The sequence below is a fragment of the Branchiostoma floridae genome, chromosome 8 (genome assembly GCF_000003815.2).
Source record: "Branchiostoma floridae strain S238N-H82 chromosome 8, Bfl_VNyyK, whole genome shotgun sequence".
Classification (NCBI taxonomy): Eukaryota; Metazoa; Chordata; class Leptocardii; order Amphioxiformes; family Branchiostomatidae; genus Branchiostoma; species Branchiostoma floridae.
This window is the reverse complement of record NC_049986.1, coordinates 18,032,754-18,048,992: the sequence shown is the minus strand read 5'-3', so window position 1 is coordinate 18,048,992 and position 16,239 is coordinate 18,032,754. Positions and strand designations below refer to the sequence as shown.

Here is a 16,239-nt window from a genome sequence, read left to right as displayed (position 1 = left end):
GGGAAATGATTTTTGGAAACTGGACTGACGAAAATATAGCTGTAAAGCTAACATTTTTTTAACAAGCAAATCAACAACATGGGCTCATGAGTGGAGGGGAATAATTCAAAACTCGTCAAAATTTGCCCCAGAAATTTTACTTGTTAATGTGCAGTTGTTACATGTATGCACTTGAATCAATGCCAAGACCAAACTATATTAATCTTGACTTTAACATATCAGTCTTGCTTGTATTCTAGTATGTCCAGTGAGGAGACAGCCCAGCTGCAGAAGTACACTGCCCTGATGCAGGAGAAGTGTCGCATCCTGCAGGACCAGAACACTTTCCTAAACGGGGAGGTACACAAATTGTCACGCCTACGGCAACAGGAGCAGCTCAAATCTCGACAACAGCATGCGTGAGTAGAATGTTCCTGACAAGATTGATCAAACCTCAAACTTCAATTTCTTCAGCATTGCTCGAATGAAATGGTAGAGCAATTAATAGTCTAGTACTGTAACATCAAAGTGGAAAAAACAGGTTGAACGTGTAAAATTCACTAACTCTATGAGTGAACCATTTCTCTGGTTGTCCTCAGCAACCATTGTAGAAGGAGGATATTGAAGATTTCTTTTTCACAAACTCTCATAAAATCTCATCTGCTTTCTCTTCCTCAAAGATTCTGACAGGAGTGATGCTTTTTGCTAGCTGCTATATCATGTAGCAGCATTCCAGTCAGAAGTTCTGTGGAAGAGAAAAGAGGAGAAGAGACTCTAATATTCTAATATGTTCTACTAACTTGATGAAATTATTTTTGTAATTGCAGGAAGATCCGTAGTCTGGAAGCCCAGCTGGATGAGTATAAGAGAGACTACGTGTACCTGCTGCAGGGGTGCATACACCTCCCACCCGAGGACCCGTTTGACTGTATGGAGATCAGGGCATATGGAGGGGACAAGGTGATCAGGAATCATTCAATTTTATCTTCTAGTACTTTTAGATCACATTGGATTCGGATATCACTTTGGTGAACTAAATGAAATATCAGCCGTAATGTAAAAGTCTTTGCATATGTGCAGAATCTGGATTTTCAATGTTGCATACTTATTTTATTTGCCCAAGCATTTCTATTCTGCTTGCTTTTAAGTATGCAGAATGGAAAATGCAATGTCCTATCTTGTCTAGGACTGCAGTATATTACGACAATGATGCAGGACTTGAGAATAGACTCATTGCACTTAGTAATGTTATGTAATAATGTACTTAGTAATGTTATGTAATAATGCAACATATTTATGTTAATGTACTATTATAATGTTTTTCTCTGCACCTTTAGCACTATGAAAGGTTGGAAGCCATGTTAGAAGAAGCGAGAACCATTAACCCAACACTACCAACATTTGACAGGCAAGTTAGAAATTGATCTTTTGTTGTGTATAACCTTTTGTCAAATAAGTTAGAAATCAGTCTTTTGAAAGAGTTTGGTTTTGAACCAATTGCCCATGTCAAAGAAAATATGTTTAGATATATGCTGACAGTCTTAGTGACTTTGTAATATAAAAATTTTCATTTTCCATATGTGTACATCTGACTTTTCAGGTCAGGCAAGGTTGCCACTCACACCGACAGTTATGGTTTCATCCACACCCTGCACAATGAGGCTATCCAGCTCCACTACATCTGCAGGCAGCTCACACAACATTACAGGTCACAAATAAAGGTAAACCACCACCAGCAACAAGCAGTGCCTTTTTTAGCTGTTGTCTGAAAATGTGAGTGTATACACACAGTGTGAACACTGGTTGCCTTATAAAATTGACCAACTGAATTTAATATACTGTCCTGTAAGGTTATAATCTCTTGTCATACAGAAACTTGTGGGGCAATAGAAGATGTAAAATTAGGTTGTATCCAGCAACATGCATGTAGTTGAATTCCGGAGGTAGAATTACATGTACATGGAAACAGTGTGCTGTGTACACTAAATAGGAGATTATTTTTGAAACAGTCAGATTTTTCAGATAATATTTGCCAAATAGCAATGTCTCTTGAAGCAATTGGATATGATTTTGGAAAAGGTCAGATGTTTTCAGATAACATTCGTTATCTTTTGTCAGTGTGACTTACATTTCTACCTTCATCAACGTAAGTCTGGTGTGTTATACAATGTATGATTATGATTTTTTCTGTGTGTTTTTCTCCAGAGTTATGAAAAGCACCAGACCCAGTGGACTGATTATCTCAAGGCACACAGGCAGGACCTGCAGAAAACTGTAAGCAGCAAATCTCGTTTCTTCTAAATTAGTTGCAGTAGATGTGTCAGTATCAGTACAGTGTGTCTCCCTCTTCTACCAGTAGCTGTGCAATTCTTTTAAAACTTTTACATTGAATTTCTGTTTTTGTTTTCATTTTCTGATAATCTCTAAAAGTCTCAGTTTGGATGAATAAAGATAAAGAAAGCCCAGTACGAACTTCAAAGCAAAAAAAAATATAGAATAGTTTTAAAATGTTGAATGTTCATATTCAAACACTTTGTGTCTCCAGTTTTTGTAAGTTCTAGGATTTTATCACTTTGTTTTACAGAAAGAGTTGAAGGTGTTGGTGAGGGACGGTATCCCTGACCAGTACCGCAGCGAGGTGTGGCAGAAGTTTGTCCACATACAAACACAGGACATCGAGGAACAAAAGGTACTACTTAAAGACTATTTTAAGACATGTGAGATTTGACTGACTGTAAGGTTAGAGAGCCTTTGCTTTTGTAAATTGGAAAAAGAAATTTGTAGTATTCAAAGTATTTGACTCACAGAGGATTACATTTGATCCTTAGAGAGATTGAAGGTTGAAGTTCTTGTTTTTTTCATTTCAGGGCCCAGGGTATTATGATGACCTGGTGACATTGTCAGAGCAGTCTGTGGTAGGTTTATTTTACATACTGCAAAAGCTTTGCAGTTTTGCAAGAAAATGCTTGTGGACTTTTTGGTTAGGCCATGTTGATTCGGTTATATAGATGACATGCGCACTCGCATCAATTTTGGACCATTTCAAAAAGTGTTAGATCATTTGTCAACCTTCCTTACCACTTAGATTTCATAATGAAGGCAACTTTTTTGCCAAACTTTTTTTTAATTCAGTCACATCAGGTTTTGGGGTTCCCAGGGATGTCATCCATATAATCATCAAGAATTGTAACATGTATCATCAGGTGAAAGAACCATTGTAGCAAAAAGAGAAAACCCTGCAACAATTAGAAAAGGAGATAACAGCAAGGTTCAACACTCTTCTGGTTTTCACCTTTCTCAGGAGGAAAGAAATAAACCGTCTATTTCAAAAATCATTTCCTGTTGCTTGAGTAACTGCTTTTTGGCATATCTTAATACCTAGAATTTTGTGTAACCTTCATCAACTCTTTTATTTCCATATCCCCTGACAGATAGTGTCGCAGCACAAGAAGCAGATAGAGTTAGACCTCCTCAGGACCATGCCATGTAACGAGCACTTCAACCAGCTGGACGCTGATGGGGTAAGGAAACATCCTTCTTTTTGTTTGGTTTGATCAACCCACATTTTATTTATGTGGCATCAAATGGCCAAATGGCCTGGTGTGGAGAACATGGGTGTAATTCTGGGCCTTTCTGACTAGATATTTTGTCCTTGGGAAATATACTGTACACAACCTTTCTCACTACACCCAAGTGTAAAAATGGGCACTTCAGTTGGGAGTAGGAATAGGGCAACGGATGAGCTATACTTTCCAATGCAGTGGATTATACCCCCCTATCGCTACAGCCTAAAAGAAGGCGGGGGGAGTACCTTAACCAACCTTTACTTTTACATTTTATGAATTGATTCACAGGATGTGTATACGATGTTGCGGGGGAAAAGCTTGCATAAAGTCCAGTGAAGGCTACACAGATTTTCTAAAATATCTTGCGAGGTAGTTTTGTTAATGCCTTTAATAATAGTTTCATTTTTCTGAAAGGTTTATGATTGTTTTGTTCATTGATTTTGGTGATGTTTACAGCTTGTGATTAAATGTTTTCTGTGCCCCTTGCATGTCCAGATCAGCAAATTGAGAAACATTCTGCAGGCGTACTGTCTCCACAACCCCAACATCGGGTACTGCCAGGGGCTGAACTTCATGGTGGGCATGAGTCTACTCTTCCTGGAGGAGGAGGACGCTTTCTGGTCAGTTTTACTTTTGTCTTTTTGTTACCTCCATGAAAAATGGAGTATGTGGAGAAGGACAACCTCAAGCCAACTGTTCACACTTCAGCCACATCTTCAGAAAAGATGCTGAAGCCGCATGTTCCCCGTTTAGGAACTTTATTCGAACCGACACACAACAAACATGTTTCGCTGTGTGGCTTCCTCAGTGTTATGGGCGAATGAGCATAGTACAGCATGTCCTTGCTTTTATAGGCCAGGTGCATAGTGCTCATTTGAGCCCATAACACCAAGGAAGCCACATGGCTCCAGCGTCTTTTCTAAAGATGTGGCACAAGTGTGAACGGTTGGCTTGAGGTTGTCCTTCTCGACATACTCTCCATGAAAAATGGACTTATTACATTTGGTTTGTATGTCTGTGAGTTTCTTTAGTAGCTTAAGTTTCATCAATAACTTAAGAGTTTCCAGATAAATTGTGAACACAAAAGTCAAGGTTGATTTTATGTCCTCTGGCAGCTGACTTTGGTACCGCTAATTTCTGTTACAGTATCTTTTGGCCTGGACATGCTATGGTTTTGTTTTTTATTGTTTTGCATAACCAGTGAATGGCCAAACATACCAGTTTTGTTTAGTGTAACATAACAAACCAGTGGATGGCATTTCAGCACTATGGACAGATGTAGCAAATAACCATATTTTGATTTATTCAAGATTTAGCTGTAAGTGCAGTGATTTAGGAATCAGTACTATCATCTAAAAGAATCACCATCAGCACTATCTTCTACAAGATGATTCTCATAGCTAACACAATTTGAAAACTCTAATACAGGTTCCTGGTAGCTGTGACAGAGAAGTACTTCAGTATCAACTATTTCGACAAGAACCTGGTGGGCGCCCAAGCAGACCAGGAGGTGTTAAAGGAGCTGGTCTCTGAGATAATGCCTCGCCTGCGTGACCATCTGGAGGTGCTGGGTATCCTCCTGTCTACCGTCACCCTCAACTGGTTCCTTGCTCTCTTCTTTGATTCTGTGCCATTTGAGGTGAGTTTTAGGTCACACCTATTTGATCCATTGGTTTTTGGATGAGAAAAAAAAAATGGAAAGCCACTCCTCTATATATGGCATGTCTACTCTCCTTTCTCTTCTCTACAGCAGCGGATTGCATTTCAGTACTTTGGACAGATATAGTTCATAGCCATGGGGCTTTATTTAAGGCTTTAGACATTTTTGACTATGTTTTGGTCTTTTAAAAAGTACTACTTTGTGAGTAAGTAGATCTTAAAGAAGGAAAGGATGAGACTTGCTGCCATTGACACCTAGGGAATTCTATAATGAAGTTCAAATGAGTACCGTATATTCTCGAATAAAGTACGCACCCCAATTAAAGTATGCACCCCTGATTTTGGACAAGTCTTAGACAGATCTTTGGGACTGAAAGGTAAAATGGAAAAACTCAAATAAAGTACGCACCCCTTCTCCACCAGTTTTGAACAGGCCTTTAACTAAATAAATTCGAATTTATGATGTTTTCCCCAGGTCATTTTGCATAAAATAACCTGGGTTTACACTGTCATTGTCTCTATAAACTTGTGAATTGCCTGCTGCAAATTGTAAAAATCACTGAGAACTGGTAGAAGAAATCAGGCAAAACCAATTGTACAAGTCAAAGTCACTAACTCAAAAGGATTGTATGCAAATGCCACTGTTAATATGTAAATCATGTTAAGACAATTTCTTTGTTTCATGTTTAGACAACTTCAAGACAACAACAATGTGTATGCTTTGGAACATTACTAGAAGTGTAGCTCCACCTTGCTTTATTTTAGGCTTTTCTTACCATTTATCTGTGCAGTAACCTCAAATAAAGTACGCACCCCAACTTGTAGCACCTTTTCAATTTTGAAAAGTTAAAAAAGTGCGTACTTTATTCGAGAATATACGGTACCTTCATGGATCATGATCCCATTTGTGCTGAAAACATGAAAACAGTTACTCCTAAAGAGCGACAATGCATTCCTGTCTCTTTTTTCTTGGTCATACTGTTGAAGCAGATAAACCTCAGAGTGTATTTAGGCCTAAATGTACAACTCAGTAAACCCAGTTCACTTCTTTCCCACAGACTCTGTTGCAAATCTGGGACTGTTTTCTCGTAGAAGGTCCAAAGGCCCTTTTCCGGTTCTCCCTGGCCATCCCAAAGCTGCATGAGGAAGCCATTCTTAAATGTACAACTCAGTAAACCCTGTCTTTTCTCTACTCCCACCAGACTCTGCTGCGAATCTGGGACTGTTTTCTCGTGGAAGGTCCAAAGGTCCTGTTCATGTTCTCCCAGGCCATCCTGAAGCTGTTACTCATATAGAGATGTACAATGTATCTTCTTTCTCATACTGTTGAAGTAGAAAAAGAGTGTGATCAGGCTTTAATGTACAACTCAGTAAACCTAGAACTCTACTTTCCACAGACTCTGCTGCGAATCTGGGACTGTTTTCTTGTGGAAGGTCCAAAGGTGCTGTTCAGGTTCTCGCTGGCCATCCTAAAGCTTCACGAGGAGGCCATCCTGTCCCGGGAGGACAGCCTGTCCGTCATGAAGTACATGAAGTCCATGGCCAAGGTCACGTATGATGTGGAGGGGCTGGCTCTGGTGAGTCTGCTTACAAAACTAAGTAGAAGGGGCAAGAGAACAAGAAGTGGCACCTTTGCTATCCCTCGCCCCGACATAAAAATACAATGGATACAGATTAAGACTAATAAAAGATGACATAATCAAACACTGACTACCAAGCCCTTAAATCCTGGCAGGAGGCACACTTACATGCAGTAGACCAGGTACAGAGGTTATCGGATACAAAGTGACTGCTGAAACTTGAAGACTTTTTGAAAATGTTTGTTTATGCAAAGCCATTTGACCACATCTGGGCAATGAAATAATTTGATAGTCGTGGAAATTATTATGCAAGGAGATAGCGGTGAACATTGGTGTTGAAGGCTTGAAAATTGTATATAGGAGGAAACAGTTGTCACCAAGTGAGTTCTATAGTTTGGCAGTTAGAGGAAAGGGCTGTTGCTGTGGAAGGACTTTGAGACTGGTAACTGAATAAAATAACAAATAAATGTAAGTTAGATGAAAATCTAGTTTTACTTAAATGTGAATGCTTTCTTTACAGAGAAAGTATCACAGCTTGAAACATTTACGACTCATGCTGTTAACTCTCTGAAGCCTCATTAACATGGTCAAATGAGTCAGTTATTGTAGTAACTAACCACTTGAGATTCATAATTCACCACCTGTGGTACTTCTATGATATTGCAACATCACAACCAATGTAGAATGGTTACTTCTGGCTCGTCAATGACATCTGGCTATATGACACTAATTTTCAAAAATGTTTTCTTGACGTCCAGATTGCTTTTGAAGGTCTCCAGCCGTTCCCTCGGCGAGCCAACATCCAGACCAAGCAGGCGTACTACAGACAGACCATCAAGGACTCCTTCTCAAGGCAGGAGAAGTACAGGGAGGCTGAGGATGAGAGAGACAGACTGGTCAGTCATGTTTTGGATCAGAATTTTAGTAATATCCAGTATTTGATTATACGTGCACTGCTGCTGGGGTCCCTGACATGGGTTGGCAGCAGTTGTCTAGTCTTTACACTGCGCTTCTACACGGCTGTGTCCAGCGGGCTCACCCTAGTTAGACCGCACATTTTGATGTCTCTCCTTCATTCCAACCAGGATTTCCTTGGTCCTAACACATTCCAACCATTTCCTTGGTCTCCTGTAACCTCTGTTGTCTTACAGTGTTAATTTGGTGATGGTGTTGATTCAGTCAGTAGACATTTTAACTCTGGTGGCAGAATTTTCAATAATAAAGCACCCCAAAGCCTCTTCAAGCAGACTATTGGAGAGAGGACTCCTTTCTTTCAGTGTTGTGCCCTTGAATTCCGCATATACACTTGTAATGATACGCAAGTTGAGACGGGAAACATGGCCTCTCCCTCCTGTCGTTTCCTCTCATGGTGTATTGCTCCATAGTGAAATAAAATCAACCTTTCTTAAGTCCAAAAGTTGCTCAGAATTTTTGTTGTCAGGGCAATGAATGTTAAATCGGAGTAAGCCAGTTCTTAATCATTGAAGTTAACACTGTCCATTTGTGTGTTGATGGTTTGCACCAGATCTGAATGACTGTAATCTGAATCTTCCTGTTTTTCTATAATAATATATTATCAACTTTTTTTCAGCTGGATCAGATGCGCCAGCTGGAACGGTCCATGGGAGAGGGTCAGCTGATGGTGGAGTGTGCCGCTGCCACTACACATGGTCAGGCTGGTTTTCAAAATATTATGATCATGTAATGGCATTAATATATATATTAATGATACCATTAGATTAATATTGTGTATGTTGCTTGTATGTAACACCAAAAAAACATACAAAGATACAATGTCTAAACCTCAGATGTAACCATTTCAGGTGCCTTATGCCTGTTACTGTACAACAGCACAGTTTTGGAATCTTACACCCAATACAGGTGTTGTAAGTCCTGGTAACACTTGTCTGGTGATGATAGCTCTAGCTTTTAATGGACAGTTGGGGCTGGAAAAGCATCAACTTCTTCCTGCTTCCTAATCTCATAGATTCCTAATCTTATAAAAAATTGGTAGCCAAACGGGTTCTTCTGTGTGCTGAAGGTTAATTGGTGTTGTTGTCTGTGAATCCACATGTTTAAGTGAGAGGTGCATTGGGCTGAGTTAACTGGGCAAAGCTGGTAGAGGGTCAATTGTCCCAATCACATCTAAACATAAATCTATACACAGTGTATATTTTGCTCACCACAGGTAAAGCCTGGATGTGTGCCTGTGAACACAACAGTGCAGAGATCTGTGAGGTGGACGCAGGCACCTGCACCATGCAGAATATGGACATCTTGGTAAATAAGGACTTCAACATACATTGTATTTCCTTTGTCTATAATCACTCTTCATTATCCCTTGAGAAAAAACACATTAAGACTGTCTGTTGCTGTTTGATGAATAGTGGAATAGACCATTGCTGTCAAACACCGTAATGAACAAGCAAATAGAACCCTCTGTCAGGGACCGGGCTTATGGTGTTCAACGAGAACGGTCCATTGTAATTTGGCTGGTGATGACATACTATCAGATGATATGATTGTTTAGATGTGAGTATAAGGCACTAAAGATTTAGTTTATCCATTAAAATACTAGTATATAGTAAATGCAAGATGCTTAATGGTGTCCTGCAGGTTGACTCCCGTGTGATGTGCTGCCATGGCCTCCAGTTGGAGAGTGGTGGAACTATGCTGGTCGGCACGTTGAACTCACATCTGTATGCTTACAGCACAGCCTCAAAGTATGTATGCACTGTTTACATTAAAATGTCATTATTATGCATGTACTTGTACCACTTCTATGTATAAATCACAATTTTATTTTGGTTATTGGCCGTTTTTTGCAGTTGTAAGATATTTGCATTATGCATTCTGCTTTATTCTTTTTCATTATTTCTATTTCATTTTCCTTGTACATGTAATTCATGTTCAAACTGGAAAATCTTTTCCTATCAATTGCTTTATTCTTTCACTTTCTCATATATGTTTTGACATAATATTTTTTGCATTCAATTTGCATACTGTGCATACTATATTATGTGTTATGTTTTTTGTTGATGCATAGCTTAAATTGCAGTTGGTGCAGTAGTAAGAAGTATTTTTTCCATTCTGTTTTATTTTACTTTTCTGCTTGTTCAGACTGGAGGTGTGGAGAATGAAGCTGAACGACACTGTGCTGGATCTGGCAGTTCCTCCCTCAAACACACACGTGTATGCTGCCCTGGCTGATGGGCATATTGCTGTTATGGAGGTACGTTTGAGCAAAATGTTCTGCCTTAACAGGGTTCGAAATACACATACTTAACTTGCAATTTGCACGTAGTTTTCGAGATTTGCACGTAAAAATATTCTGAACTTGCAATCCTGCATGTTGAAAATACCTGGTGCCTTTTTTTGGCTAATGGGGATCGTCACTGGTCATAAGTTGTATTTTGCATGTAAATTTTTCAAAGTGCACATAAAATTTTTGCCAACTTGCACTTTTGCATATACCATGAGAAAAGTATTTTGATCCCTGCTTCATCTTATTCCTTTTAACTGATGAGAGGCAAACAGTGGACCACCATTTCAAGACAAGACTTTACTAACTAGTTAGAACCAGGAGCTCAGTTGTGAGGCTGCTACCAGTTTAGCTACAGGGGCATCCATAACATAACCAAGGAAGTCTGGATTGCTGTAGCCTCACGAAGCTTTCTACTAAATTGTCTTCCGGGAGGGACGTAAAACGGGTCCCTTGCTCAAGGAGGTGCCTCGACCACGTTAAACAGCCGCATTACTCATAATTTGGGTACCTACTTGCTGGCAAAATACACCAGATGATTATAACATAACAACCAGTGGATGGCATTTCAGCACCATGGACAGATACAGTAAAAAAAACCAAGGTGCTTTATTTGATGTTTTGATCTTTTAAAAAGTAATACTTTGTGAGCAAGTAGATCTTCAAGATGGAAATTTTAATCATCGACACATAAGTATTCTATTTTACAATGAATATTTCCTTGTTCAAATGCAAAATCTCCAAGAATTAAGTTCTCAATTGTGCTGAAATAAAACAGTTAGTCCTATTGGGAGACAGTGCATTCCTGTATTGTCTCTCTCAATTTGAATACATGGCAAACACTCTACCCACTTGGCTGTTGCACTGGGTATAACTATTATGAATTAACATTGCTTGTGTCTCTTCAGGACTTGGGTGTGCTTAACATATGTTTTTTTAATGTTTCACCCACCACCTGCCACATGGAGAATGTCTGAAAACTTCTACAAAGCCCACTCCTTCTTCCACTTATCATTCAGTTTGTTGCACAGTGTTAGATAGCAGATAATTACCATAAACATTTCTTGTGTTTGTCCAGGACTTGGGTGTGCGGGGTCCAGTGACAGAGCCGGTGTACATCCCAGTAGGCAGACACCCGGTCACCTGTGTGGCCTTGGTGGAAGACCAACTGTGGTGCACATGTGGCAACAGGGTGGCTGTGCTCAATGCTAAGTAGGTTATTTTCTCAACTCTAACAGTCTTTTAGTTGTCAATTAAGGGTAGATATCCAGATAGTAAGATACACAAGATGCAAAGCTTAGTTGGGACTTAAATTTATATTTCATGGTGCTGTTTGGGTGTGAGTCTATGGGTTTGTGGACAGCATAACTCAAAAAGATGTGGATGTATCTGTATGATATTTGGTAGGTCAGGATAGAGACTGGGAAAACAAAAACTTGATAATGGTGGGCCTTCTGGCAGCATTCTAACAGCATTCTAACATACTACAGCAAACCCTCTGGTATTGTTTGTTTCATAATGATTCACTGTACATCCCAGCTCCCTGGATTCCCTGGTGGTGTTCCAAGTCTCCCTGGATGGAAGCGACCACATCTCCCACCTGGTGAGGGGGGAGCAGGGTGTGTGGGTGTCCATCCGGGGATCGTCCATTGTTGAGCTGTGGGACACGCAGACCTTCACATGCTCCATCCTGTATGATGTCAGCACCAACTCCCACACCACATCCAAAAATGTAGGTGGAAAATGTCAGCAGAGGATGAAACTGAAGAGACTGGGTTCAGTTTTTCCCATGTACCTCAGTCTCTTATGCTACCAAAAATGATTACATTGTCTGTCTCATTTTGTGGAGCTCATTATATCTTGTAGTGAAACAACAGAATAAGTAATTGTGTAATACATGTAGTTTGTTAGTAACCATTACCTCTTGGTTGAGGGTTGCACTTTTCAGGTGTGAGATGTTTTTCTCCTTTCAACAGTACCATGTAGTAGAAGGATAACTTAAGGGTCAATGCAACGTAACATGACCATACAAGTCTTTGCTGTATTTTGCTAAGGGTGCATGTTGTAAAGTACCTGATCTAAATTACACTCAGTGTATAGATCTGTTCTTACTAGTTTTTCATGCTCAACTCTATTCCTCTCCAGGTCTAGCTGGGAAAGCTGTTTGCTCTCTCTCAATAGGCTCTGTCTTTTACCTGCAGTAATCAAAGCTTACATGTATGTAGTGGTTACAGAAATCAGAGTCTGAAACTTGCATGTCATAGTACATAGTGCTGTTAGACTATTAGTCAGTGCTATGGGCTGTAACACAGTGTAAGCTTAGAAGATATTAAAACTTCCCTACTCCTAAAAGTAAAACCCTGTGAGTGATTTTGTTAGAGATCTTATCACATCAACAGCTTAGACTGGACTCCTTTGTGGCCCCATGCTGCCCCTTTCTCTTCAAGCCTGTTAGGCCTTTACTAAAGGTGCATGTGGACTGGGCATTTGCATGGCCATTGTATACAAATACATGTAACTGTTACAGACAAATAACAAGTTTGCTTTTCCATTGCTCTATACTTTCTGAAGGCTTAATATCAAATGTGTCTTATGTATAGTGTTGATGTATATGCTCAGAAATTAAGATAGAAAGGAACTTTTTCATTTCAGGTTTGAGCAATACACTCAGTTATTTGTATTTTCTCCTTTTCCAGTGGGAGGAATGCCATTTCAATGCATCAAGGGTCACAGCAATCCTCTCCTACAGGAAGGAATTGTGGGTAGGGACAGGTGCAGGAGATGTCATTGTTTACGATGTCATCGACCCTGAGGTCACACCTGCCCAGGATCAGCCCGGCTCGCAGCGCCTTGGCGACGAGACGATTTCCCAAGCGAGCCTCGCTAGACGGCGAATCTCCAGCACAAGACGCTTCTCAAACGAAGAGTTGTTGAACAGCATGTCTGAGGATCTGGAGTTAGGAAGTGAGGCAGTCAGTGGGTGGACGGTGGATGGTACCTCCATCACCAAAGTGGATGTCAACCACTCACAAAGTGATGAGATAAGCAGAAATGGTGACGCTGAGTGCACGCAAGTTGATGATGTAATCAGAGAAAGTGTTGCCTGTGATGAATCAAGTGCAATATATAGGGAACCGACGACTGAAGAATCCAGTGTTCTAGCGCAGCTTCTGAAGGAAGCAAACTTGACTGTCGAGTCCAATGGGTCTTTGAGTCCAGCAAAGGAAGTAAATACGAATGCCCACAGGCTGAGCCAGGCATTCTCAGAGGCAGAGTCCTCACTGTCTTCCCAGAGGAACAGTAGAACTTACTCCACTTCTAGTGGGTATGGAACAAATGACAATGGCTTCCTCCAGTTCACGCTTGAAACCGAGCAAGATGACTCACCAGATGTCCCCAATGGCATCAGCAGTAAGGATGACACCCTTAGCGTTCCTGTTGTCCCATCCACTACACGGAGGATGTCAACCATTGAGCAAGTACCACTGGAAATGACACCCCTTGGATCTGAAGACAACGAGGATGACTTCTTCTGTGACAACATTCCAGTCAGTAGTTTCAAACACAAAGGACCTGTGAGCTTCAGCACGACTCAGTCCAACCACGTCAACCAGTGCGACCAACAGGACAGCTTCAGGAGAAGCCCTGAAGGAAGAAGAAAGAGCACTAGTGTTCTAGAGTCTGAAACAAATGTCGCAGAGCCTGTGCAGAACAATGTTCGACGGTCGTCCCTGATGGACCTGTGGTCTGGTCTGATTGACAGTAAGCCAGATTCTAGTCATCCGCCTCCCCAGAAACAGCCTGTAGTAGACGTTCAGCAAAGCTACATGATGCTACGGTCTGCTGAGATGGCATCCCCTCAGCAGTCATTGGACAGTCACACGGATTCTGATGGGAAACCAGAGAGAGGTACATGTACAGAAATGTCAGCAATCCCCTACCACATGCGCAACAAGAGCATGAACTCTAGCCGGGGGTCATGGTGCATCATCGATGAACCGGACAACGAGCCGCCGCCGCCAGTTCCACTAGGGGACCAGGCAGTTGCTGACTACTACACAGGGGAAAGTAAAGATCGGCTGAGTGTGGAAGCTTCCAGGGAAAGTTCAGTATTCTCCAGCAGGGAGGACCTGACCTTCCAGTATGACTTGAGACTGAAGAGCAAGACGAGAGTATCAGATCGCCCTATCAGAGCCCTGGTGGTAGTTTGGTATGTTTTACTTCTAATATTGTCCTATATTGCTTACTTAGTACAAAATCTTAAAATCTATTCTGTAACCCTGTTTTGTAGTTTATAGCCGACTATATGAAAGTCACTTGTCTTGTCAATAAAGCGTCTATTTGGATTTATTCTATCTAGTTAGCCCCAAATTCCTCTGAGTGGAGATGTCTTGTTGGCCAATGAGTCACTAGACACGGGATAATCTAAGACATGGTAAGTTAGAGATTGTTCGGAAGTTGGCTGTAACACCCTTGTACTGTGTTTTGTGCAGTGGTGACCAGGAGGACACAGTGATCCTCAGCTGTGCGGGGAGCCTGGGGGAACAGTGTACTGTGCTGAAATGGACACGGCATGATCAGGTAAGATGCTATACACAGTCGCTATACCTCAAGGGAGTGTAGCATTGTTTTAAATCTTGCCTTTGTTTTTTTGTGTGTGTAGTGTGTGTTTGTGTGTATGTGTGTACAAATGTAGTCTGTGTGTGTGTGTGTGTCAGAAAGTAGAAGGCCAGAAAGTAGTAAGAAATCCTTCTGTTTATCTGTGCGTGTGCGAATTTGTGGGATTTGAAGAACCAGAAAGTATTGAGGAAATGAAGTCTGTCATCTCCTAATTGTTGCAATCACAGCATGAGGTTAATGGTAAGGTTAATGGTAGCTTTTTTTGTAGTACTTGATTAGTGGATTCTTTGATTTTTTGAATTTGATTATTGTTTTTTCATTAGGTCTGGACCAGTGAAGCTGTTAGGGAAGTACCACCACTCTTCAGCAAGACAACTACAGCATCTGCATTGACGGAGTCAAATGAACATTTCTCCAGCATTTCTGGGGACCACCTTGAGCAGGTCACTCTCCTGTGATCAGATAACACTCATCATTATGAGTGTGCTCCACGAGGCACTGCCAGTGAAGAGTTGTAAAAGTTATATCGATGATCTATAGATAATTGTAACAGTTGTGAAAACTAAATATTTCAGTTTTGATAATACACTTAGTTTACATGCACTTTTACAGTACTGTACTGTAAATAAAATCTTTTAGCCACAATGCTCATTCAGAAACTCAGTTACAGTATTAGTTTTTGAAAGAGTATTGTATTGTACCTTCTAGAACAAAGGAGAGATTTTAAGAAATTCAAAGTAATTTGAGGATGAATGCTCTCTAAGTAAATATAAAAGGTTTAGTACATAGTTGCAACTGTGCTGCAACTGCGACCTTTGCAAATGATGCAAATTGTTTTGACTAATACTATGTTGTTAAATGTACATTGATCAGTTACTTGAATACTTGTTCTTAAGTGTGCAGTTGATATGTTAAGACTTATTATGTGCAGTACAGGGTTATTAACTTGGAAGAAAGCTTTACAAAATATAGTCTTAGACAGAATAGAAATGTTGCAAGTAACACAGTTAGGAATCCAATGCGATGTAACGTAACACAGTGTCTTTTGTTACATGATTCACAATCTACATGAAGAAGGAACTGTTGCAAGTAGTTGTGCCAAAGGCATGTTGAGACATCTCAGTCCCAGCTGTTAATGCCGTTGTTAGCCTACAAACTTTTGATAGGATAAAATCTACATTTTTGTACATTTACAAAAACATTTACTCTTTTGAATTTATCCTGTGATCACAGCTATATGTATCACTCAATCATGTCAAATTTGTGAACCTTTAAGGTGATCTCATTGCTATTTCTAGCTCACAGGAGATTGACCTTGAGGTGTTGGTGTGGTCAGTAGTATTCACAGGAGGATGCATGTAAAACCAATGGGACAGAAGACAGATATTGCACACACTATTAACTGTATGAAAGCTTAATACTGTGCCAACATTGTCACTTATAAGTAATATTATCCTTAATTAGTTGCCTATTTGTTATCGATTTTATATAAGGTAATAGTTGTTTCATGGAACTGTAAGTGTAATGTATATTTCATGTAAATGTGACAAGGAGTCCTCACACTGTGACACCG

The 16,239-nt window shown here is 40.3% G+C and overlaps 1 protein-coding gene across 1 annotated transcript in view; it reads left to right on the top strand.

The window, feature by feature from the left end:
* Nucleotides 1-15,382, top strand: part of LOC118421840 — an 18,356-nt gene extending 2,974 nt beyond the window's left edge. Inside the window, exons 2-22 of the mRNA XM_035829342.1 lie at nucleotides 240-398; nucleotides 807-939; nucleotides 1,317-1,387; nucleotides 1,580-1,700; nucleotides 2,185-2,253; nucleotides 2,564-2,668; nucleotides 2,847-2,894; nucleotides 3,411-3,500; nucleotides 4,041-4,165; nucleotides 4,974-5,184; nucleotides 6,602-6,781; nucleotides 7,543-7,680; nucleotides 8,376-8,454; nucleotides 8,973-9,064; nucleotides 9,401-9,507; nucleotides 9,905-10,016; nucleotides 11,125-11,258; nucleotides 11,586-11,778; nucleotides 12,743-14,256; nucleotides 14,540-14,627; nucleotides 14,990-15,382. Of these exons, the coding sequence (XP_035685235.1) occupies nucleotides 240-398; nucleotides 807-939; nucleotides 1,317-1,387; nucleotides 1,580-1,700; nucleotides 2,185-2,253; nucleotides 2,564-2,668; nucleotides 2,847-2,894; nucleotides 3,411-3,500; nucleotides 4,041-4,165; nucleotides 4,974-5,184; nucleotides 6,602-6,781; nucleotides 7,543-7,680; nucleotides 8,376-8,454; nucleotides 8,973-9,064; nucleotides 9,401-9,507; nucleotides 9,905-10,016; nucleotides 11,125-11,258; nucleotides 11,586-11,778; nucleotides 12,743-14,256; nucleotides 14,540-14,627; nucleotides 14,990-15,124 (3,904 nt within the window). The 3' untranslated portion in view covers nucleotides 15,125-15,382. The remainder of the gene's footprint in view (nucleotides 1-239; nucleotides 399-806; nucleotides 940-1,316; nucleotides 1,388-1,579; nucleotides 1,701-2,184; nucleotides 2,254-2,563; nucleotides 2,669-2,846; nucleotides 2,895-3,410; nucleotides 3,501-4,040; nucleotides 4,166-4,973; nucleotides 5,185-6,601; nucleotides 6,782-7,542; nucleotides 7,681-8,375; nucleotides 8,455-8,972; nucleotides 9,065-9,400; nucleotides 9,508-9,904; nucleotides 10,017-11,124; nucleotides 11,259-11,585; nucleotides 11,779-12,742; nucleotides 14,257-14,539; nucleotides 14,628-14,989) is intronic.
* Nucleotides 15,383-16,239: the final 857 nt, after the last annotated feature.